At 45.0% G+C, this 25,377-nt stretch overlaps 1 protein-coding gene across 4 annotated transcripts in view; it reads left to right on the top strand.

The window, feature by feature from the left end:
- The window catches only part of CYTH4 (cytohesin 4), a 40,541-nt gene that overhangs the window by 4,545 nt on the left and 10,619 nt on the right, over positions 1 to 25,377 (top strand). Inside the window, exons 1-13 of one of the 4 annotated variants that reach the window (XR_006182126.1) lie at positions 5,256 to 5,335; positions 10,473 to 10,555; positions 12,733 to 12,833; positions 13,081 to 13,147; positions 16,168 to 16,286; positions 16,664 to 16,744; positions 17,406 to 17,518; positions 18,081 to 18,229; positions 19,659 to 19,770; positions 20,286 to 20,362; positions 20,704 to 20,775; positions 21,596 to 21,750; positions 21,893 to 22,331. Coding sequence is in view for 3 of the 4 variants with exons in the window: in XM_042890423.1 (XP_042746357.1) it covers positions 5,317 to 5,335; positions 10,473 to 10,555; positions 12,733 to 12,833; positions 13,081 to 13,147; positions 16,168 to 16,286; positions 16,664 to 16,744; positions 17,406 to 17,518; positions 18,081 to 18,229; positions 19,659 to 19,770; positions 20,286 to 20,362; positions 20,704 to 20,775; positions 21,596 to 21,750; positions 21,893 to 21,965 (1,221 nt within the window). In the remaining variant the exon portion in view is untranslated. Of the gene's footprint in view, positions 1 to 5,255; positions 5,336 to 10,472; positions 10,556 to 12,732; positions 12,847 to 13,080; positions 13,148 to 16,167; positions 16,287 to 16,663; positions 16,745 to 17,405; positions 17,519 to 18,080; positions 18,230 to 19,658; positions 19,771 to 20,285; positions 20,363 to 20,703; positions 20,776 to 21,595; positions 21,751 to 21,892; positions 22,976 to 25,377 lie in introns of those variants that run through there. The other 3 variants (XM_042890423.1, XM_042890425.1, XM_042890424.1) reach the window with 3 other exon arrangements.

Raw genomic sequence — 25,377 nt, 5'->3', positions numbered from 1 at the left:
ACTTCTTTCCATGGTAAGCTATAGGATCTTCTAGGAAGGTGGAAGTGAAAAGAGCTGTTTAGCATACTAAGGAGGGCTACAGCTACACTTTTACAACACCAAAATAAAATCTTTCTTGCCTTTCTTGAAAATGTAGATGTCATAAAGCTTTAAGCTTGCCACAGTTCTGAGTCCAAGAAAAAAAATACTTTAAGCTCTTCATTTGAGTTTATCAGAGAACATGCAATCCTTCTGCAGTCTTTGTAACAGTCTGTTGTTCTTTTACCCCTATGGCCTCTTTAATTACCGTATCTCTACCTTTAGAATTTATTCAAGTTCACTGAATTAGTAAAAGCTTTTGAGAATAGGCAATGTCAGATACTTTGCACTAGTATCCTTACCTACTCCCTGCACATTCCCACGCTGAACTATTGCTCTGCCTATCGCAGTCTATGTTGCTTCTCACACTGGACAAGGATTAATTTGTTCCAATTGTTAGACAAAAAATAAAACGTGTCATTGTCTTCTCTATAGTGCTGTTTTGCCATGCATCAAAATTATGTGTGTGCAGATCATAATCCCCACAGTAATAAGTGTTATAAATAATAACTGTTATATTCTATCCTGACATGCTGCACTCCCTCAGACCAAATGGAATTGCAGTCTAAACCCCCTGATGGGGCTATTGAAGCTGTACAAACCTGTACTTTGCCTCTTTGTGTGCAGTTGTTGCAATACAATCAATGTGCTCAGAACCCAGTCATATTCAGCATTAGCTTTGTCACTGTTTTTACTGCCTTGAAAGTAATAGGAAATATTTGTATTTCCTTTCTATTTACATAATTATTTTAAGTCTATATTACTAGTCTGCCTAATGTGCCATGCTTGTTGAGATGAGAACTGCTGGCACAGCTTGGATGTCCAAGTTTCAAACTCTCCCACTTCTTGCTTGCACAGTCCAGCTTTATATATTTATATATAACCACAGCTGGGAAGGATGTGCAGTGTCAGTACCAATTACTGGATCTAACCTCAGTCCACTATCAAAAGTACTACTTTCCAAGGACATGTCTCTTCCTCTCCCTGTTCCCAGTGGCTCTGGAGGCACAGGAGAAGAACTGCTTTACATGTGGGCTGGTAAGCGTGAAGGAGAGTGATAGGAGGGGCCAAAAAGGGCCAAATCTGGCCTCAATCCAATCCAAGACATACCTGGCCTGTCCTAGTCTCCTTCAGTTACCTTGATATTGTGCAGGTTCCACGATGTCCCCATTCCCTTCCAGTCTTCTTCTCTTATTGACACCACTTCTCTCGCAGTTGAGTGAACTTTGTTTGCAACTCTGGGCCAGGAGTCTCTATTCACATCTCAATTCTTTGTCTTGTTAAAATAGCATCTGTCACCTGGAAAATATTCTCTGGTTCTTCCTCCAGGCTTCTGTTTCTCCAAGAAACGCATTCCTTTTTGAGACATGCCCTTGATCTGATCCGGGTTATTCTTTTCCCAGATGTTGCTGTTTTTTTCTTTTAATGTATAGTCCACAGGTTTCTCTAGAAGGAGAAACATTGAAGAATCAGTGTTCAGAAAGCCCACATCTTGAACGTAGGTATCTTTCAGCACAGGCTGATTTTTGCTGCTGCTTGTCAGATTTTCCTTGCTTAGCCTGTGTTTGAGCTAGGCTGTATCTATGTTGACCTTGTTGACACCAGTGGAGAACCCAGGTGCTCTGAGCCTGTTGATCTGAGCTAGCTCTCACCACACTGTAAACCATCTCACTCTCATGTTCTCTAGGGTACATGTGGTATTTCTATGACTTTGAGGTATAATTGTTTTTTTCCGTGTTTTTTTTTTTCTTTCTTGTTTGTTTATCTGCTTCCTTTGTTCAACCTTCATCTCTCCTGTTCCTTCTGCCTTTGTTTTTTTATCCTACTTTATCTGCTCCCTCTTTTTTTTTTTTTTTTTTTTTTACTTGAAATAATGACAGAGATGTATTGTAGACCTTTCATGGTATTTTCAGGCCATGATCACAGGAGCTATGTTATGTACATTAAGGGCATTTCCAGATACATTGCTGACTGGGATAACATTGCTGTCCTCCTGACTTCACCATAAATCTCTGTTGTCCATCTGGTGTACTCAAGTATATTAACCTATCATCTGGGTCTGTTTCCCAAGATAGAAACTGGTTGTGTGCTTTAAGGTAAATCTAGAACTAAAGTGTTTTGTGTATGATGTGAATGAGCAGGGGAATAAATTTATGGAGATGGAGACATAATTACTTGCACTTTTGAAAGAGATGCTCTAGGCTTAGTTCAGTAGCACAGTGCTGTCTTGCTTCTTGTGCCCCTTTATGAAAACATCCCTTGCAGGTATTTCATTATTGCATGAAATCAAATTATGCAGTTTGCTAATGGTGTGTGCCTCATTCCAACTCCTTTAGCTGATATAAGTTAGAAGCATTTAAACTGTTTCAATGCCAACCACTGTTAAAATCCATTGAAATAAATTTAGAAGGGAAGGGAAGGGAAGGGAAGGGAAGGGAAGGGAAGGGAAGGGAAGGGAGAAATAGGATTGTTGGAAACAATCTTAAAAGATCATCTAGTCCAACTGCTTTGACACTTCAGGGCTAATCAAATGTTGAAGTATATTACTGAGGGCATTATCCAAATGCCTCTGGAATGCTGGCAGGTATAAAGCATAAACCACCTCCCAGAGAAGCCTATTCCATTGTTTGACCACCTTCATGGCACAGAAATATTTCCTAAGATCCAGTCTGAACCTCCCCTGGTGCAGCTTTGTCCCATTCTCTTGTGTTTTATCACTGATGACCAGGGAGTCCAGCACTTCTCCATTTCACCTCCTCAAGAATCTGTGGAGAGCTATGAGGTTGCATCTTAGCCTAATTTTTTCCAAAATAGAGAACAAAATATCCTCAGCCTCTCCTCACAGGACGTGCCTTTCAGCCCTTTTACCAGGACCTTTTACCCTTCCAAGTACCTTAATATCCTTTCTATATTGTGTAGCCCAGAATGAGTAAGTAAGGTCTCAAAATAGAGTAGTCAGTGATTGCAAGCAGAAGATAGGCAAAGCTCTGGGAAGAACAAAGCATCAAGGAGTTAAGATATGAAACATAAGTGAATTAGAGACAGAGGTACAGGCTTTACACTGGTCTCTGCTGGAGAGGCTGAGTGTTTTTGCAGTGTACAGAGGCATCCATTTTGGTGTTTGCAAGCTGCTTGTGGTTTGACCTACCACAAACACATGCATATGAACAGATCTGACCAAGTTGCCTATTTATGTCAAATGTGCTTGAGGCAATTAAATTAGCTCTTTCAAGACAGTGGCATAGGTTGGCATGTCTTATTAATGTCAGCTGAAACACTTTTTTTCTTTTTTTAATGGAAAAAAAAAATGATGTCAATACTGGAGGCAAAATGCTGGATCCAAACCCAGTAGAGGAATTAGGACATCAGCTGTGAGGCAGTGAATTCTTTTGCGATGCAGCTTGAAATCCCAAGACAGGTTAAAACTCTTAAGACTGGGCTCTTGGCAAGGTATGGTCCAAAGGCAGGCTTCTCATTAACTCTAAGAAGCTGTGCATGCTGACAGTTAAGGCAGACATGGGTACGATAATTCAGAAACAGTTTGCATAATAAGGCTTTCTTTCTTCTCCTGCCTTTTTTCTCTTCCAAATAAGCTGCTAGCTTCTCCTCTTAAAATACTGACCCTGACCACAGCAAGTGAGTGGTGAATCTTTTTGACTAACTCTTCCTAACAATTAAAAATTATTTGCGACCTTGTTTACAGATGCCTATGTGAAGCCACTTGGAATTTATTTTGCCTCTTGACACAATGCCTTCAATGTTGGGATATCTCCCATTTGTTACAGAAGGTGTGTTAAAACACTTGTCCTCTCCAGTAGCAGCAATGAACCTATAGCACAACCGTGGGTAACAAACAACAAATACAAAAGACTGAGAGGAAGGGAGGGCAATCTGTGTTTTTCTCTATGAGGTTGAATGGACCTCAGCCAAGCTTTCCACAGGGCCTTTATTTACAGAAGATCTCAGACAAGAATTAATTAACAGGAACATGGGAAGGTTGTTGCTCTTCCTTTTCTAATGAGTCATAGATTTTTGATCTCACATAAATCCATTCTAAGTGGTGGCAAGTGCACACAGATGTCAGCTGGCAGTGTGTAACGCATCTGAAGGTCATCTCTTACTTTTCTACACATAAGAGGCTCTTGAAAACTGTACCCTGCTGTCTCATGGAAAGATGATATGTAGAAGTCTGGGCCATTTCTCTTTCCTGCTCAAAGTCTGCTGTGAGTACAGCAAGAGCTAGGAGTGCTAAGGACATAGAGTGCACAGAAGGGTGTTCCTCAATAGCTTCAGTCCTGATACAGGAGGCAAGACACATCAAGCCACATCTGATTTGATTTTTACCTTGATCCATGTACTCACCAGTTCTTTTGGCTCTGATGTGGTGCTCTCCCGTAGCCTTCTCTTTTTTTTTTTTTTTCTTTTCCCCCACACATTACTTTTGTCAGAAATCTACTACATACAGCAAGAATGTCGGTGTACATGGTAACCAAATACAACTAACTCAGGGGGAAGTGAGAGGCACACAGCCTTCTGAGAATATGTGGAATTGATGGGGAAAGAAAGAGCATCTCTTTGCCTCTAGTAACAGCTCTTCCAACAGCAGAAGTACTGCTGAGCCTCAGACAGGACTTCTTTTCTCCTCAGTTCACAGCTTTTTGGTGGAAGAAATGAGTAAGACTTACAGTGGGTAGTGAGGGAGGGAAAAGGAGAAAAAAAAGCCCTTCTCCTTCAACCAACCTCTAGAATGTTCATTCATACATACTCTGCTGCAGAATTAACACAGAAAGAATTTTTTCCTTTCAAATAAAACCATTTCCTGAATCAGAGGGGTTTTCTGAATCAGGATCTTCCTTTTTTTCTCCATTCACATAGGAACATTTCAGACAAAACGCTGCAGTACTGTCTCTGCGAATGTCAGTCCCCCCAAACACAAATGTGGGCTCAGGCATTCCCTCCAAACCTGCTGGGATGGAAGTACATTCATGGATTTGCATTTCAGAAGTAGTCAGGGAGCTTCTGTAAGGCCAGATCAGTTTGCACACAGTTTCCTTCACTGATGTGAGCTCATGCAATGTGGTCGGAGGGATGAGGCGGAGCAACAAGGCAGCCCGTCCCCCTCATGCTGCTGCAATTTTGGTCTCTAGCTCCAATTTGTTTCAGTTCTGTGAAGCATCTGAACAAGCAGAAGGCAAGGAGAAACACAGCCCTTGTGGAAAATACATTAGGACTTTCAGGATGGACTTTTGTCCTGCTGGTAAGACTGCACCATCTTTTGTTTTGTTTTCTGTGGGGGCTGTGCACAGCCTGAAATCCCAGTAGTTGGAGTGGATGCTGCAGCTAGTGTCAGGAGGAAGGAGATGGTGGAAGATCCCTGGTGGTTTACAGCTAATTGCTTCTCAGCCTTGACCTGTATAATTTTACTTGCTCTCCTATAAGCCAACTCCATTCACATCAGGAGAAATTCTCGCACTGAAAATGGTCTTTGTACGGAGAATGTCTATTGCTGTGGTCCCTTGTGCCCTTGTGATCATGACCTGAGCTGCAGAAACGGCACAGGGATATTAAGAGTTTTATGTGGCACTTGGTTGAGTACCTATAATTTCTGTCTTCCCTTCATGCAGCCCTGGCACAGCTCACAAGCTCCTCAGTGGTGGTTCCCTGTGGCCTGCAGGAGACAGTTCGCAGAACTTTTCATGCAGTTGGGTGTCCCAGTGCAAGCAGCTTGCTAGGCTTTTGGCATTAGAAGCCTCTCTTGCATATACACTTGTTAAAGGTGATTATAGGTAATTATACTAGGGTTCCACCACCTCCAGGTGGGCCTGCAAGGTCCCAAAATAATCTCTAGGGCAGCTGCAGATGGGGAAGATAAGTCACATCTGAAGAACTGAGAGAGATCTTGGGTTTTATTTTCCTAGTTTGGCAGATGGTGGATAAAGTGGTCGGTCTCCTGCAGAGAAATGGAGGCTTCTGGACAGCACTTTTTCAGCATCCTGGCTGGAGAAGCTTGATGTGTCTTTAAGTCTGAGCAAATGCAGAGGACAGAGGAAGAGGATAGGATTTGGGCTCAATAAGCACCAGGGAGAAAAGGGATGATCTCGCAATGACTGTGCTGTGACTCATTTGTCCTGGCCAGCTCTTGTGTGTACGATGTAGAAAAGAGAGAGCTCCTAGATGGGTAAACAAGGAAAGAGCATGAAAAAACAGCATACCAGACTTGCTTGCCAAGGAAATTGCTAGGACCTGTGGGAGCAGAGCTTTTGTGGGCATCTGGCTATGCACATTGGTGGAGGCGGTTCTCTTGAGAGCAGCTGGCCCTCACTACCTGAAAGAAATGATGGACCAAATTACTGCAGGACCAACTGGGCAGGAGGAGGCAGAATACTTCATACAGATGTTCTTTCACTCAAGCTATGCATTAACAAGCTATTTAAAATTTACACACTGTGGTAGCGCAATGGAATCCTGCTGAGGAACGATGTGAATTTGCTCAGCTTTGGCTAATGAACAGCAGAAACTCCACATCTTTCCCTCTGTAGATGGAATGTGCAAATTCTACCTGTGTGAGCTCCAGCTTAAATTTCTTCTGTCACAGGGTGGCAGAGAACTGAGAACTGAGAACTGATTGAGTGCAGGAGGGAGATAAGTTTGGCTGGAGGGAACTGGGGAACTTGACGGCTTTCTTCTACCAGTCTGGCACTAAGATTGGTGATAGTCTGCAGTGGAGACGACACAAAAATCATATCAAAAAAGGAATAGAAATTCAGGTGAAATTCCCCTACCAGACAGCCTTAACCAGGCAGAAAGTGCCCACCAGAATGCTCAGCTCATGTGTTGCCATGTGTGGATGTGCCTAAATCCTTTAGCAGCCACACGTGTTTAAAAACCGTTTGGATGTGGCACTCAGGGACATGAATTAGCAGAGGCTTGTTAGAGTTAGGGTACTAGGGTTAGGTTGCAGTTGGACCTGATGATCTTGAAGATCTTTTCCAACTTGAGCAATTCTATGATTCTATGATTCAGAGCCCTGCATTACCTTGCAAATGGGCCTGTGCTGTCATACCGTGTGTGGGTAGCATGTAGATTGGTCGGTATCCATTCTACAGACACTGCCATCCGTGACAATCTTCCTCTGCTATTTCTCTTCAGCTCTCCTATGTACTCACATCCCACTCCAAATGCTATATGCTCATGCATATATTTTCACCTGGGATTGAAGGTCTCACTTAGCATGTGGGCAGTTCTGGACAGCTGGTGTCAATGCGAAATGAACTCAGCACCACAGTACTCTTTGCTGGCTACATGAGCACTCAGACTTTGGGATAACTCTATCCTGCCCTCCAGATGGGGATGCTGAGGGCATCAGTCACTACAGCTGAAATTGAAGTCTGTGTTTTGTTTTGAGAGGCAGCACTGAAAATACAAGGCTGGGCAATTGAGGAATGGTCAGGTCTTTGTATCTGAGAATGCTCTGAGACTGGAAAAGCAACCTAAAGAGCAGGTGAGAGTCCCGCGTGTGCTATGCTCATGTGCTGTCCTTTCAACATCTGCTCTCTGAAAATAAATTCCAAGCAGCAACTTCAAGTCCATTCTGTAGAGGATGCCAGCTGATATCGACATAGTGAGCTGTGCATGGGCCAGCAGAGTTTGGTTTGGGTGATAGCATTCTCCTGAAAGCTGTGGGTGTTTTTATTCGCACCTGTGGGTACTCTTCATCAGTGTGAAATTTCCCTTGTGCAGAGAACCCTGAAAAGGGCTACGCTTCATCTGTGCCATGATCTAGTCCTAGAAAGAAGTGGAACTTACTGGTACTGAGGACTTTGATGACACTGAAGCCATTCCTCAGTGTTCTGGTGCAGGGCTGAATTCCCTCTGCTTTGCACAGTTTGGGAGTGAGCAAACTGTTTTGCTCAGAACCTCCCTCTCCAGTTGGTGTGGCTCATTTTGAAAGTGGAGAAGGAAGGAGAGGCAAAGCAGTCTGCTCCTGTTCTCTGCTTCTCGCCCAGCTGCCTCTGCAGTTTTCTGTGCCTTGCTGTGGACAGTTCCCCAAACGAGCTTTTTGCATTCACTTCCCCTAATTATAGACCCCGATGCATGCAGTTTAATCTTGATGAAGAGCCTCAAAATAACCTTGAGTGGTGTTAGGCCTCCTGTTAGGGAGCAGAGTAGCGTACAGGAACTGACCTCAGAATTATTTTCTGAAGAAATCAGAGACTTAGTTTAGGAAACTTAGAAAACCTTACAAGGACCTTTTCTGCACTTCAGTCTAAATTGCCCTGAAATTTTTCTCCATGTGCTGTTTTCCTTTCTATTTCGCCCTTTCCTGTTTATCCATGACTTGATTCCCTCCCCTTCTCCATGACTCACATGCATTTTCTCTCCCGACATAGTCTTTCCCACATGTTTCTCACTCTAACACACCGGGCAGGTGAATCACTTGGGACATGAGATTTTCAGATGTTCAGGAGGAAGGGAGAGAGTTATTTACAGTGTCTGTGGGGGTCGTGTGGGTGAGATGATGCCCTCTGGGAGCCTCAGGTCTCTTTGAGATGCGTTAGGCTGCTTCAGTAGATGTGGAACAACTGAAGCAAAGCAACCAGACACCGCAGTCTTTGCGCGTGGGGTGGGGGAAAGGGAGGTTCCTCAGGTAAGTCCTGCTGCAGTAATACAGCACAAAGGGTCTGAATGAGAATTTGCCAAATAATCACCCCAGTGATTCCATAATTATCAGACCCTGCAGAGGTGAAGGAGATAAAGCTGGGGAGGCTGAGTCTAGCATCATCTCCTGCAGGCTCAAGAGCTGTGGGAGGCAGCTGAAAGCCCAAGCTCTGCTCACAGGCAGGGCTGACATTCAAGGGGAAGTCAGCAGCCCGCCTAACAAGCAGCAAAGCCACTGAATGGGGGATTAGGTTTTTTACCCTCTCACATTCAGGTTTGTCTGTCTCAAGCTGCTGGGTTCCACAGGTTTTCCTGCCCTCTTGACTGGCCTCAGCGATAGTCAACTTCTTTCAGCTCCTCATGAGGGCTCTTTGCAGATCTGGGAAGGGAAATGGGCAGTTCCCATTCCTGTCTTCGTGCTGGCTGCTGGCCCAGTGCTTTCCCCTCAGAGGTGCAGTGGCCTCTCCCCATGGCTGCAGGACGGATGGGGCACAGCCTTGTGACAGCACATGGAAACCCAGACAGACAAAGGGATGGGAAGATGTCCATGCTTGGGGAAGGTAGGTTTATCTGAGCCACTGTGGACATGGCAGGAAAGAACCACACGGACTCCAAGATGACTTTGTCCTCTTTTCCTTTTCTCTGTCTTGTCTTGTTCCTTCCCCTTTTTCCCCACTCATATTTATAGCATTTGTTTTTCATGTGAGTGCCACACTAAGACAATTTCCAAGACACTTGGTGCCACTTCCCCTTTTTCCAGGAAGATGAGAGGCCCAAGGGATTTTGGCTTATGAAACAGCAGGGCAGGGTGTTCCAATAACCTAATGTGACTTCCTGGGAAAGCTTTATTTCTCTGTGTGTAGGATCCTCACTGCAAGTTGTGCACTGAGCTCCCAGCAGCATCACTGCCCTCAGTCTGTGTGTGTCCCTTATATTTTCCTGAGGCTTACCATCTGCTGTGCCTCTCTGTGGCTTTAGCCTCCTCATTCTCCTTGCTGAAGAGGCTCTGTTTCATCACGATTATATTTAGCAGCAGTGCTGTCACCCCAATTCTTCTAGGCCTTTTATGAATCATGTTGTGGTCTCTTAGGCTCTGTTATCTGTTTGACTTCCTGTGCATTACAAGGAAGCCTGTTCGCATTTCTATATTGTCTGTAATCCACAGGGGGGAGGAGGGCAGAATAACAGCCTCCCACAGATGCTTCTTCTTCAGCAAGGCTTTCATCCCCTAGACCCTGTCCTCAGACTTGAAAGTCCTTGATTCTCTTTCTTGAGCCGTTTTTGACTCTAACTGTGGTGGGTCAATCAATGAAGCTAGTGTTTCTTCATGGGAGGTTTGGATGTAGATGGACTATTCAGGTCACAGCTTTCTTGTGCAAGAGGTCTTGTACATTGAGGTGACTGACACAAAAACCACCAAAGAGCATTTGGTAAAGTCTCTTTGTTGCGCTTGCAGTGAGTAAACCGGGTTGTGTAGGCAGGTGGGTTGCTGCAAGGTTAGATCAGAGGGCTGCTAGCAGAGAAGCTGGCTGTGAGGCAGGGTATAGGGGGCTGCTGCTGGCTCTGGTCTGAGAATCATTTGCAAGACAAAGCTCAGGTTCAGTGGTTACAACAGCGGGGAGCATAGATGCAGGAGCACAGATATCAAAGCTGCTGAGGCACTGAGAGATTGAGGCAGCTTTTCCTGTGATATGTTGGCATCAACTATTCTCATAGGCACCTGTTTGCTCTTCCAGGGTCATCTGACCTGAGTGAGGCTGAAGAGGCTGAAATAGAGACAATAAGGCAGCACAGAGAGGAGCTCTTGGAGGACATTAAGGTAAGAACTATCCTGTTCCTTCCATCGTGCCTAGCCTTCTCAGAGCTGTCTTCACCAAGGAATCTCTGCACATAACAGTCCTGGCCATGCAGAAGTGCTTCTGCACAGGGCATATTGCTCTGTCATGATCCAACTTGAACTCTAAGCTTCAGTTTGCCCTGACATACTTGTCACCAGCACTCATCCAACCTGTGATACTCTGCTGCGGGACTCATCCAGCAACATAATGGGGTATTTGAGGAAGGGTTGGCAGTTCATTAACAGGGATTGCATATTTAGGGTAAAGGAAAGAAATATGACTTTACTAAGTCATACAGTCAAGGATTTGACTCAGCATTTACGGCTATTTTGAATTATCAGTCACCTTATCAGTTCTCTGATGCATCCCTCTGTGATTTTTAAATTTTTTGTTCTTTGTGTGGACCTTGCCAAGTCACTTTTGAAAGGTGTGATGGAAGGACCTTCAACACAAACCTCCGTAGCTGAATTTGCTTTTCTTCTTTTCCTTTAGCCGACTCAAACACTACTTCATTGACTCCTGAAGAGCCTGAAAATGACAAACTGAAAATCAGTTAGTAATATCACATCATATCCACATCATGCATGGTGGTGGACAGCTTTTTCTCTTCTACACTATCATCTTGCACTGATTTTTCCACAACATGAGGAGATCCAGACTCCTAGGGAATGACTGAAGTATTTCTTCACATAAAGAATTAAACCAAATTATCTGTGACTTCTCACACTTGCAGACTTAGCATCCCTGCTGCAAAAACAGAAAGGCATCATGTATCTTCTTCGAGAGTCTGTGGATGCACGTGCATGTAGTTTGCTTGTGCAGTTTTCATCTTTTCAGTTTTCAGGATGGGCAATGGGCACTGTGGGAGACAGAATATTTGAACACAAATCCTACATTTTTTTTAACCTACTCTGGGCACAAAAAGAGATACTAGACTACATTGACCCTCATTCTAAAACCCACAGCCATTAACTAACAGGGTTGTCCAGTGGAGCAGAATGAACTTAGGTGAAAGTGCAGCTAGAAATAGAACTTTTTTTTACCAGGTGGATTTCTTCATTAACTATTTAGCAATACTCTTTATCAAACAGACTTGAAGGGTGGTGCTGTCTGGGAGAGAGAGAAGGAATGAGGCTGAATTTCATCTTACTGTTATAGAGAGAAACACAACAAAAAACCACAATCATTTGAAATTCAAGAGATACGATCACAGCTTTGTGACATTTGTGCAATACCTGAAGCTTATTAAGGAACGCTTTCAACTCTGGCAGACTGATGAAACAAAATGGAATGAAAGTAAAAGCAAAACTTCAAAGTTGTGGGATATTAGAGAACTTCACAGTTTCTGTACCAAGATTCATATCATAGCTGCATCCTCACTCCTAGCTGAGGCCAGATTAGTCACATAGCCCTTCTTTCCATGCCTATTCAGTTTGTTAAAGAAATAAATCGAGAGATTCCTGGAAGTGGCATGTAAAGAAGCACTCTTGCTCTGAAGGGAACCCAAAATGCAGAAGGAAAACAAGGAGATGCACAGATCTTGGTTTCCTTGGTAACACAGAACATCCAGCCAAGAAGGCTACCATTTCTCATGGATCTAAAGGAAACATTTGGCTCTTAAAATTTTTTTTTGTCCTCCTCTCTTCTTTCTCCATCTAAAGACAAATATCCACTCACTGGTATTGAGTGACAGGAGCATTAGAAAGTATATTTCTCAACTTGGCCACTTCAGATCCACATTAACCTCCCAGTTACTGGTTCCATTTCCTCTGTCCTGGATGTGTAGCCGGGCTGTGCAAAGCAAAATCTAGAAGGAAATATGTGCAGTGGAGGGAGTGTCATATCTGACATTGTTTGAAGAACTAAAATCAATACTGGGATGAGTTCTCTGATTCCTCCAAGCTGACTGAGCTTGATTTTCCAGCCCTCAATGACAACAGACACAAGAATATCCTCTGCCCTTCTCTCCCATTTCTTTCAGCTGAATTCCAGTTTGGATGGGCAAGGTCACCTTAGAGCGATGCATATTTCACAGAAATCCTTGACTAGTTCTGAACAGCTGGCCTTTTCCTATGATGGAGGGATGAAAGAAGACAGGATTTGTACATCTGCTGTTTTTCCCTTCTCTGCCTTCACCCTCTTGATATTTCTTTTGCAGAAGCTGAAAGAAGAGATTGCGCAAGTGTTTGCAGAGATTGAGGGCTTCCAAAATGCAGAGGAGAGGCAAGAGGCAGACCAGAACCCTGGTGAGAGGACCAGGTAAGTGAGGCTAGTAAGTATTCCTTTGTTTCCAAAACCTCCCTTAGTGTTGGGAAAACAGGAGCACTAATGGAATTTGTATCACAACAAAGGCAGGAAAATGAGGCCTGGAATGTCCTTCTGTCCCCTGAGATTTCTCCCCTCCCCAAACAGATGCCCTCCCTTGATATCTGACTTGCCTTGTGAACGTTCTAAGTGAAACATGGCCCTGTATTCTAAGTTTGGCTTTTCTTCTTTTTGTTTGTAGCAAACTATCACAGAGGGATAAACTTCTGTCTGTGGGTCGGAAGAAATTCAACATGGATCCTGAAAAGGTAGGATCTGATCATTCCAAATTTGAGGATAAAGCTGTGAGGAAGTGTTTCTGTTGAGTACTGGTCCCACCCGTGCCAAGGGAGCTATTTCCATGGACTGTGGGGCTGGTTTCCTACCTTACTAAGGCTCTAGTCAGAGACTAGAACTTCTTTCCTATTTCTGAAATATTCTGATAAGATCAATCTGTATTGCCTCCCCACATCATGTGTCTATAGGGGCCTATAGAGAATTTCATTAGATATAAACCAAAACTAAGAGAAATAAAAGGCGGACAGCTTAACACTGTCAGTGTGTCAAGAGAACTAAGCTTTCTTCAGTCCACCTCTTCTTTCTTGTGTGATGGTCAGAATTCATAGAATCATAGCATCATTAAGGCTGGAAAAGACCTCTAAGATGGTCTAGTCCAGCCATCCCCCTATCACTAATATCACCCACTAAACCATGTCCCTAAGTACCATATCTACTCTTTTCCTAAACACCTCTAGGGACAGTGACTCCACCACCTCCCTCCCTGGGCAGCCTATTCCAGCTGCAGCACCACTCTTGAGAAGAAATTCCTCTTAATATCCAACCTGAATCTCCCCTGGCACAAACTGAGGCCATTACTTCTCACTGTATCCCTATCATGAGGAAGAAAAGGCTGATCTCCACCTTGCCACAACCTCCTTCCAGGTCATTGTAGAGAGTTATAAGATTTCCCTTGAGCCTCCTCCTCTCCAGACTGAACATCCCCAGTTCCCTCAGCTGCTCCCCATCAGACCCGTGCTCCAGACCCCTCACAGCTCTGCTGCCCTTCTCTGGACACACTCCAGGGCCTCCATGTCTTTCTTTAGTCAGGGGCCCAGAACTGAACACAGAACTCAAGGTGCAGCCTCACCAGAGCTGAGTACAGATACGGTCACCTCCCTGCTCCTGCTGGCTGCACTACTTCTGATACAAGCCAGGATGCTGTTGGCCTTCTAGGCCACCTGGGCACACTGCTGGCTCATGTTTGACCATCTGTTGATTAATACCCCCAGATCCTTTTCCACCACTCAGCTTGGTCTTGTGGAAGCTCCTACAGTTGGTCTCAGCTCATCAATCTAGACTATTGAGATCCCTCTGAAGGGCCATCCTACCCTCGGGCAGATCAACACTTCTGCCCAACTCGGTGTCATCTGCAAATTTATTCAATCCTCTCATCCAGATTGTCAGTTAAGATATTAAATAGGACAGGCCCCAGTACCGACCTTTGGGGAACACCACTACTGACCAATCACCAGCTGGATTTAACTCCATTCACCACCACTTTCTGGGCCCAGCCATCCATTCGGGTTTTTACACAGTGAAGATTACACCTGTCCAAGCCACAGGCTGCCAGCTGCTTTTAAGGAAAAACCACAGTCTGCATTGAACAATTGTTCATTGTAGGCTAACTGCAGCTATCATCTTGGATGGCTGCTGGTCTGAGTGACAGCTTTACATGCCTCCCTGCTGAGACCATGAAGATGTCTTCCCCAGTGTCTACACTGCATCTGACGTGCATGCCAGCCTCTGGACATCCCTCTGCCAGTGGGAGCTGTCTTTGAGCACTGATAACAGTACACACAGATCATGTGAGAGCGGATTCTCTTTTTGTCTTTCTGTCTGACCTTGGTTTGAGGCCCCAGAGGCATCTCTTGCTATGGCACTTTGCCATGACATGCAGAAATGCCTGAACTAATCCTGACCCCAAACCGTTTTAGCATTATTAGTTCAATGCTGATCAGCCTGGTCAAACTGCTGTACTATGTTCCTATATTGATTTTAGTTTAGAACAGGCACACACAGATCTCTGTTTATTGCTTCCCTTTTGGTACAAACTGGAGTCTTGTAGGTCTTGCAATGCAGGGAACTTTCTTTGTCCCTGCTGAGGTTATGTTTCATCTAGGCAATGTTGATGAAATGAGTTCCCATCTCCAAGCACTCAGGGTAAATTCTTGAGGCTACGGGAGGTAAACACTAGAAATACAGCTGAACAAAATCTTCTGGGAGAAACATTCTAGTCTGAGAAATGGAGCTCCACCATCACTGCAATAATTTGCAAAATTAAATTGATCTAACTGAAATTTCATCTGGGGAAAAGGGAAGGAAAATAGCGTGGAGAAATCTTTCAAATATTTCAATTTCTTCCTTTGGAACTGATTTTTCTTTGGGGCATTTTAGAAATATTTTCTTATATATTGCAAGACAAAGTGAACTGATTCTGTTGAAGCAGAACATTTTGACATTTCTAAAACAATATTCATTCCTTTACTGTATTTTGTGAGGAGAATTGTGTGTGGTCTGAAGAATTGCAGTGTTTCTAGATAGTGCTCTTAAGCTGAACAACAGCTCAAATTTCAATGACTTTGGAAATGATGGAATTCTCTCTAAAAATAAAATATTGGCTGTTTGCACAACCTGATTTTGACTCTCTATCTTCCTTAAAGAACACACTCCATCCTTGTTGGCTTGGGAGAATGGAGTTTACCAGATTGCTGACTTTTCTGTTCTGTGGCCTGCAAAAACTTCAGGAAAACGACACAGTCTCAGGCCTACATTTTTGCCTGAATACTTTTTTCAATAACGTCTGCTTATTTATTTTCAAACAATTTTTTTTCTTTAAGTTCCTTTGGTTAAACCTGACTTTTAGGAGCAGAACTCTAAGATATTTTGGCCAAGAATGTTAAAAAGAACCCTTTTGACTTTACTTTAAATATACATGGCTGTTTGAACTTTTGAGCTACACTGCCCTTTTCTGTTTGCTTGAATTTCCAGTTCAGTGAAACATTTGTCCAAGTTTAGGGATGAAATGAGCATGATACCAGTCCATCACAATAGATTAAAATGGTGGGAATAAGAAGGAGAACATGACTATGATCTCCCATGGAGGGGTTGAGGAATAACAGGAGACAATGCTAACAAAGCCAGTTAAGTCTGACATTAGAATATTAAAGTTCTAATTTCACAACAACACAAAGATCTGTCTTACTTTGCTGTCTTGCTTGTCCTCCTCCAGGGGATCCAGTACCTGATTGAGCAGCAACTATTGTCCTCAGACCTGCAGGAGATTGCCAAATTCCTCCACAAGGGTGAAGGCTTGAACAAGACAGCCATTGGTGATTACTTGGGTAGGAGGTAAGAAACCAGCTGTGATAAAGAGGTCCTTTGGATGCCCTGTTCTGCATAATCCCTCTCAGCCACCATTTTAGATGACGCTTGGCAGATGCTGAGACTGAACATGACCTCACACTACAGTGGGCTGGGTGAGCAGTGGACACTGGGAGATGTCCTTTAGAGTGTGGCTGAGGCTGGCTCCATGGGTTATCTGTCTTCCCATCTATACTGGAGTCAGTCTTCTCTGACAAGAGTGGTGCCCATGCATCTTGGTTTCTTGCTGGTTGAGGGGAAAGGGAGTCTGGGAGGGAGCAAGATGCGTGTGATCACACCAAGGAGCATCCAAATAGAGCAGGGACACAGCTCTCTACTGACCTTTTCCCTTTCTCCTCTCCCAGAGACTCCAAAAACATTCAGATTCTCCAAGCCTTTGTGGCATGTCACCAGTTTGCCAACCTCAACCTGGTGCAAGCACTAAGGTGAGTGTTCAAGAAGTAAGAAGTGGAGCAGGAGCCTGTTCAGCCACTGGGTCTTACCACCTAGAGAGGTCATGAAAGCCCCAGTAAGATGAGATTGGGTTTCCCAAGGCTATGCTGTGTGTGTTGGCTCTAGGCTGTTTTTCTGTGAATTGTAAACACACCTTTCTTTGGTGGACCTCTTTCATGGTATTCTGAATGGACTAGCCTCATACAGAGAAGATGGGAATAGCAAGGTGGGTTGTTGTGATTTCAGTGGAGGGTAGGGACAGGGTAGGTTATTTTTTGTACTAGGAAATACATTAGCTCACGGTGCCCATTATGTGTGTGACAAAGTGACTCTGTCCTGGAGCATCTTGTTCTCTTTAGGCAGGCCTTCTGGCAGGGCTCTCTCTTCAGGTCCCTGATATCTTGCAGAATGCTCAGTAGGGAAGAAGAGTCATGATTTACAGGATGCTTAGCTCTACTTCTTTTTAGAGTGTTTAAGAGTGAGCCTAGGAAATTTTTAGAGAAAGGAGCAGATCTCCTGCTTGATGTGCTGCATTGTTTTCCTGCTGTGATGAGACAACTTCCTTTATTTCCATGGTGTCCCATGGGCTGAGGGAAAGGATAAATATTCCTTGTACACAATCTGACTAACTCTCTGGCATGCTACTCCTGCTAGACAGTTCCTATGGAGCTTCCGGCTGCCTGGGGAAGCACAGAAAATTGATCGCATGATGGAGGCCTTTGCCAACTGGTACTGCAAGTGTAACCCAGGAGTATTCCAGTCCACAGGTATTTATAGGGAGAAGAAGGCCTATAAAGCAAAGAACCTCTGTGTGTTAGAGAGAGGAACCTTCTTTTCCCAATCACAGGGCATAGAAAGCATCCTGTGAAAGTGAGGATGCTGTCTTTCATGTTCTCTTACCTGAAGCTAAAGGAGACAGACCAGAACTTTTTGACAGGCTGATGGTCTTCTGTCCTCTTTCTTCTAGTGTACTCCTGCCCGTCCCAACAGGGAGCAGGCTTGAGAAGTGCTCCCAGCCCCACGTGAAACATACCTCCTTGCATCATGGGTACCACTTACAGGCATGGGTCTGTAGAAACTTGCTAGCAGAGCTTTTACCTGACCAGGTCTGCCCAAATTGCCTACTAGGGAATCATATCCATCACAGGAGATCAACTCTCCTCGAGTCCTGTCTGCCTCTCTTACACCAGGTAGAGGGGAGATCTCCTCCTAAATCTGGGAGGTTGAAGCTGTTCACTAGCAACTGGAAGACTAGTCACCTGTTAGCATGTGGATTATCTGCTCTCTAAGAAAAACGCCATCGGTCCTGGTTTTCTTTCTCATTGACAGATACATGTTATATACTCTCCTTCTCCATTATCATGCTCAACACCAGCCTGCACAACCCTAATGTGAAAGACAAACCCCCCTTTGAAAGGTTTGTGTCCATCAACCGAGGCATCAATGATGGAGCAGACCTGCCACAAGAGCTCTTAAAGGTAAGAAAGGTTTTGATCTCCCATTTTATCATCAGTCCCTATTTTCTCTCTGGGTCAAGCTTCACCATGAACATAAGGTCCATTGATCTCAGTGTAATATAAGACTACTGACCTTCTGCCCTGTAAGGGGAGAGCTGCTCAAGGAAAAAGGTATAAAATGGAAGCTGGAAAACATGAAAAATGCTTTGGAGAGTGACTGCAGACATGCTTGTTAGTGAGGACATGTAGCAAGAGAGATATTCAGAGAATAGCAGTGAACAGTGGTAGCCTTCTACACAGGAGCAAGTATAAAATCCTGCACCTGGGAAGGAATAACCACATGCATTAGTGCAGGTCAGGGGCTGACCTGCTGAAAAAGAGCTCAAGGAGAAGGACCAGTGCATCCTAGTGAACAGCAGGTTGGCCATGAGCGAGCAGTGTGCCCTTGTGGCCCAGAAGGCCAATGGTGCATTACAAAGAGCATGGCCAGCAGGTAGAGGGAAGTGATCGTCCCCCTCTCCTTGGCCCTGCTGGGGCCACATCTGGAGTGTTTTGTCCAGTTCTGGGCACCCTGGTTCAAGAAAGGCAGAGAACTTCTAGAGAGAGACCAGGGGTGATGAGGGGCCTAGAATATTTCATCGGTGAGGACAACAGAGCCTGACCTCTTTTGCACCAGAATATATCTGTGCAAGTATCACCATCAAGCCCAAAATGAATGCCAGAGGCTTTTGAAACACCTTTTCCAGCACCTTTAAAGCTCTCAGCAGTCCATACCATCTCTGATCCCAGAGGATGAAGGTGCAGAAGGGGGATGGAGGCAGGAGACACAGCCCTTATCAAAGCTGGAGCTATCAGCTTCCCAGGGGCTCAGCAGGCACAGGGCCATAGAATCGGAGAATCATCTAGTTTGGAAAACACCTTCAAGATCATCAGCTCTAAATGCCTGGGTTCTGTGAAATACATCTCTTTAAGGTTATGCAGATGCATGTGTTGGTCTTTGCATGCAAGTTCTCAGCAGAATGTTTGGTTATTGTATGGTACACCACCAACCAGGGCCTAAATGGGGCTGCAGTCACTGTCACCCCCCTCCCACCCTCTAACTTCCTTAGTGCTACCTTGTTATACCCTCAGCAGTCACCATAGGATATGCTGTGGTCAATCACTGCTGCCAGTCCTGATGAATTACATGGTTTCCGAAATGGATTTCCTTTATTTTTTACTCAGTGTGCAGAAAAAAGCTTGCAGTCACTCTTGAAACAGTTTGAGGTGTATATTGAGGGCTGTTGAGAGCTAGTGCTCACTGTTACCTCCTTTCTGATTCACTCACCTGCCCCTGGGTAGAGTGATGTACCAGATGGACCTGAAATGATTGTGTACAATTTTTGTCAGAAATTTGTCTTTCTTTCTGTTTATTTTCACTTTCTCTCCTTGATCCAACGCTCTGGTGCAGAATCTGTTTGACAGCATAAAAAACGAGCCATTCTCTATACCAGAAGATGATGGAAATGATCTCACGCACACTTTCTTCAACCCTAACCGTGAGGGCTGGCTCCTGAAACTAGGTCAGTGGGAGCCTTCCTCTAACTCCTCGGGATTCCTCACCTTCATGCCTCTCTCACATCACAAATTTCCCCCAGAAACCCACTCAGGCATCCAAAACTCACCCTGGCACCAGCATCTCCATTGTCCCTCCCTCCCGTCTGGTGTGGTGGGCTGAGGCTGACACCTGCTGTTGAAACCAGCCGCCTGCTCTCTCTTCTTCTGGCCCTGCTCCTACAAGTCTCTCTGCTCAAAAAACAAAAACAAAGCAAAACAAAAAACAACCACCACCAACAAAAAAACCCTGTTTCTATACATACATATATATATACATCCCCTCTCCCCATCCCTAGCCTCATCACAGCAAAATCCCTCAGCATCCATCATATAGTGGTGAGTACCACTGGTACACTGGTGGTAACGACCATGGTTTTCTTCTGGGGACTGATGGCTACAGGGAGAGTGTGCATGTGTGTGTGCATAGTAGGGTTGGGGTAAGGACAGCTAAGAGTGAAACTAATGGATTTTGAACCTTTAGGAGGACGTGTGAAAACCTGGAAACGTCGTTGGTTCATTCTGACCGATAACTGCCTGTACTACTTTGAATATACCACGGTAAAGGATGAACTCTAGGTTGTGAACTTGTACTGGGTGGTTACAAGCCTCTGAGGGGCCGGGGAGGATAGGGGTTAAGACTGCCTCACACTGACAGACTGGGTTCAGACCTCCTTCCTTTCATATACCATTTCCTTGGCTGTGGTCTGGAGATAGTCTGTGCACCGAAGCGGTTGCTGGGATCTCTTGTTATCTAAGGTTCCCATAATGTAAATGTAGGGATCTCCCCAGGCACACACTGCTTTTGTTCTACAAAGGTGCACATGTTGGGGAAATCAGAGGGGCTATGGCAAAAGTGTAGGGATGATGTTTGGTGTTAATTCCTGTTTCTTTGACTGCAGGACAAGGAGCCTCTAGGTATTATTCCCCTGGAGAACCTATCAGTCCAGAAGGTGGATGACCCCAAAAAGCCAGTAAGTCTCATTTGCTTGATATTCTGCCAATAGGAGGTTGGTGGGAAGAGAAGGTTCTCACAAGCTGGTGAAGGCTGAGGTGGCTTTGGGAAAAGGGTGTAGTGGGGAACAGCAGTTTCCCAAGCCTGCGTGTACTGTACTTCTCAAAGGGGAGGTGCCAAACTGGGTTGGAACCCACTCTAAACATAGTTGTATTTTAACAGACAACCACTGGTCTGAGAACCATCCTTTTACTGGCTTAATTGTATGTGCATACATGTATGTTGGAAGAGATGAGTACACAGAGCTGGCTTCTACATATACTGCACCAAAACTCTCCATAATGAGTTACATGATGTGTACTCCAGGCAGTGCTGTGGGATTAAGAAACTTTCAGGAAGTGACACTTTTCCTCTGTGCATCTTCCATGGAAAACCACTTTGATGTGACATGAGTTTGGGAGAAGTGCCATTTGTCTTGTGGTAGCAGACAGAAGAGAGGATGCTGTGTCTACCCAAAAGTGGAAGATATTCTCATGTGTGGAGCAGGATGACAGATGCCATAATGCATAACTATTGCTACTTCACCTCTCCATAAGACCTGTTTTTATGTCCAACCCCTCACAGGAGGCATGTGCTTACCTAAGAGGGATAGCTTGAAGATCTAACTCATGGGGCGATTCTTGGGGCAGGGAAGATGAGACCCCGTAGCATTGCAAAGACAGAATGCTCTTGTCCCTTTTGAAATCTTTCTGAGCCTGTCATCTATGGCTGAAAGCAACATAGCTTCCTTGATCCCTCCTGTCATCTGCTGCAATTCCATTTTGTTCCCCTTCTGACAGAATTGCTTTGAGCTCTTCAATCCCAACTGCAAAGGGCAGAAGATCAAAGCCTGCAAAACAGATGGGGATGGGAAGGTGGTTGAAGGCAAGCACCAGTCCTATAAGATCTCTGCAGCTACACCAGCAGAACGTGATGAGTGGATTGAGGCAATAAGGTGAGGAGACCTTAACTGGAAGCCTGAGCCTGCCAAAATGTTCACACAGTTTATCTGGCTGCTGGGGAATACAGCGTGAAAAGGGGAATGAAAATAACTGTTTGTTATTCTTGCTCTTTCTCTCATTTCTGCCTATATTCAGGACTAGCATCACACAGAATCCTTTCTATGATCTCGTCTCTGCCCGAAAGAAAAAGATTGCCAACAAAAACTGATCCCTGACCTGGTCGCTGGCAGCAGGAAGATGTAGTTGTTGGACAGCATCTCTCACATGCTGGGCACTTTCAGGGAAGAAATTTGGGAGGATTGGCTCCTTCCCACTTGGCATGAAGATGACCGACAGGACAACTTACCAGATTTGCTTCTTCTCCTTCCAACCCAAAGGCAGAGGAGCAATCCACTGAGGACTGTCAGAGCTGTGGGCACAGCACTTCCCGTGTCATAGCTCAGAGGCTAAACGTCAACTGGCCTTTGGCTTCCTCCATATTGCTCCAGCTATGAAGGGCAGGATTTGAGGAGAGACAAGAATGCCTCCAGAACATCTCCAGCCTGTAGCTGATCTCTACAACCATCAAGTGAAGGTTATTTTTCTGTGTGAATGCTATCGAGACAGCAAAGCATAGTCCAGTCAGTTGTGGAGTAGATAAGATCCATTGGTTTTTCTTCCATGAACAGATGTGTTGTGGTTGTGTCAAGGTGGCACTAATGTTTCAGGACTCCAGGGTGAAACCAGAGCACAGAGGATGATAAGAGTACCTCTGTGCAGATCTCTTCTTTGCCTCTTCCTATAGCCATGAGGGCTGTAATTCTGGGAAGTCCCTGCTCTGCAGCTGAGTCACAGGTTTTAGGAAGTAATTGATGTTAGATGGGTGATAGGGTGCACACTCTGTGTAGAGAGGTTCCTGAGCAAGGAAAGCAGCTCTGGGTCTCTGTCTCTGGGACTGGCTTCTCTTGCTACTTTGGGACTGGCCATAGGTCTCCCCAGGGAAGAACCCCAAATGCTATCTCTCCTTCCGGCTGATGGCTACCCAGCAAGCATTGCTTGCCCAAGATGTGTATCTGAAAGGTCTGCAGCCAGAAGGCATGATAAATCAGAGGTGCATTTACATACACACATGAGCATGGGCACACAGAGGCATTCCCATCTTCACAGATCGGTTTCACTTGGAACTTGCTGTTTTTGGCTCTTGTGTGGAGAAATAAAAGTGTCTAAAACAAAGGGAAACCTCAGGGCAGCATGATTATTGTGGTGATAAAAGCAGAGGATGTGAGATAAGAGTGTTGTGTTCTTGTGCATAGCAAAGCAGCCTGAGCTCCAGCACAGCTCTGCAGTGCACCCAAGATGCAGGCTGAGCAGTGGCACCAGCAGTGGAGGAGGAGTAAATGAGACAGGAGAAAAGGAGCAGGGACTAGTGACACTGTCTGCAAGCAGGGAAGGGAATGGATATAAATACCAGAGAATTGCTACAGAAAATTACACCTGCAAGATGAAAGAACTTGATAAGCTATTGCAATCTCTTCCCTTTACCTTTCAGGGCTCTTCCTGTAAATAATGGTGCTCTGCTTCTGCCTTTTTGCTTCCTGCAGAGGGCTCTATCCACCAGGAAATCTGCAGCAGGGCCTGCACCACCGATTATTCATTTTGGTTATTTTTGCCCGAGCCACAGGAATGTTGAATTAATTTCAGGAGGCAGGGAGTGTATCTCAGAGTTGAAGCACGCACACACCCTGGAGAAGGAACGTGAAGGTTTTCTTCTGCTTGCGCTTGTGAACGTCTCCTGCATTGAATCTCTGTGTTGCTGATGTGATACAGAGTGAGTTTTCTGCCCGCTGCTCTGCAGCACGTGCTTGCGCACGCATCAACTCTTGCTGTGGGTGCAATGCAGGGAGGCAAGGTCATGGCCAGAGGTGGGAGGAGAAGTCAGAATCTGGTCCCTCATCCCAGAGACATCTCCAGTGTATATAAAAGAAATACAAGCACTTGGCTAGTAGAAGATGCCCCAGAGCCTAGTATTTGGGTAAGGAATTTCTATTCTACTGCCTCTCAGGCTCTTGCTCTGTTTGCCAAAAGCCATCAAAATGCAGCTCTTCTATCCACAGTCTGATAATTCGTGCTGAGCTCTGCCTGAGCTTACCTGGATTCTTTCTATGACAGCAGTCTGTCCAAGCTCTTTCCCATCAAGGAAGGTGTGTAATGGCTGCCCAGAGAGCTGTGTATGCCCCATCCCTGGAGGTTCAAGGACAGGTTGGATGGGGCCCTGGGCAGCCTGAGCTGGTAGGTGACAGCCCTGCCCACAGCAGGGACTGGGAAATCGATGATCTTTAAGGTCTCTTCTGACCTAAGCCATTATATGATTCTGTGATTAAACTGATCACAAGATTGAGGTAAAGATGGACCAGATTTCCTCTCCCCTTAGAGGCTGAGGTAGGCAGAGACACAATATGTTTCCAGACACAATTAATTCCCAGACCCCTTGCTCAATCTCCTCAGTGCTATGAACACAGTAGTACCAAACATTGTCCACCAGCATCGCAACTCAGGAGCTCTTCAAGTGCTATGCCTGCCCCCATGCCTGCTGAATGCCAATATATTTGTGCAAGGAGGGAAAAAAAATGACAAAAATTGGCCAGAATGTTCTGGCTTCATCTATAAAACTTGACAATCCACTTGTATTAAGTGTGCTTTGGCAGCCACGCTCGGAGCTGTCACAAACTTGTGATGGGAACGACTTGTGTAAGAGGAACAGCACTACCAGGCAATGAGTTTCTGGCTACCATCATACGTTCCCTTTTCTGAGGGTGCTGCACAAATGCACGCATACACACAGAGAGCCCTTCAGGTACTAAATCTGACAGGCTGCTCTCTGGTAGACATGTTCATTTTTCTGCTCGTAGGCAGCATATGTGGGTCACACAGACACACATGCAGAAAACTGACACTTACTCTCTGCCAACCCAAGGATTCCAGTGCGCACCCAATAATTCATTTTCATAATAAATGTCTGTCTGTTTCCATAAAAGGATTGGGAGGAGAATATCACCGAAGTGTAGCATAGAGCACATCAATGCATCTTGCCTCCTCCCCCTTCTTTCCTTCCTCCTGTCCCTGTTTATCAGCTCCTTTTTGGAAGGCTAATACATTTTAAAAAGCCTTTCTAGAAATTGCTTGCAAGTGACATAGATGGAGCAGCAGAGCCAGCAACCTCATTCAGCACTGCTTAGGTATCTAAGCAAAGAGTAGAAAAAACCTTTGGGATTTGGAGGGGAAGGGCAGTGTAGGTGGTAGGCTGAGCAGAATTTTGGATTCAGAGCCCATCAAAAGGTAGAACGTGTCTTTTTCAGAGGTGTACTGCCTTTGGCAATGGGAGATCATCAGTAAATGGAGTGCCCATCTGACACCATCCATTCCTGGTTGGCCTGAATCTGCTCAGTTCTATGTCATGCATCCTTTAACACAAAAGGAAATTCAAACAACCCTTTTCTGCCAGCTGAACAGGGGTTTTGGAGCAGGACTGCAGCCTTTCATCTCTCCCTGTCTCTGTGATAAGCCATCCGCAGCAATGCAGGGGTTGCAGCCAAGAGAGGTTGACAGGTTTGCCAGCTCATACCATAAGCCTGGAGAAAGAA

The sequence above is a fragment of the Lagopus leucura genome, unplaced genomic scaffold (assembly GCF_019238085.1).
Source record: "Lagopus leucura isolate 7727_CA_CO unplaced genomic scaffold, USGS_WTPT01 Super-Scaffold_100159, whole genome shotgun sequence".
In the NCBI taxonomy this organism is placed as follows: domain Eukaryota; kingdom Metazoa; phylum Chordata; class Aves; order Galliformes; family Phasianidae; genus Lagopus; species Lagopus leucura.
The sequence above is the reverse complement of the archived record's forward strand: the minus strand, read 5'-3'. Positions and strand labels throughout refer to the sequence as shown.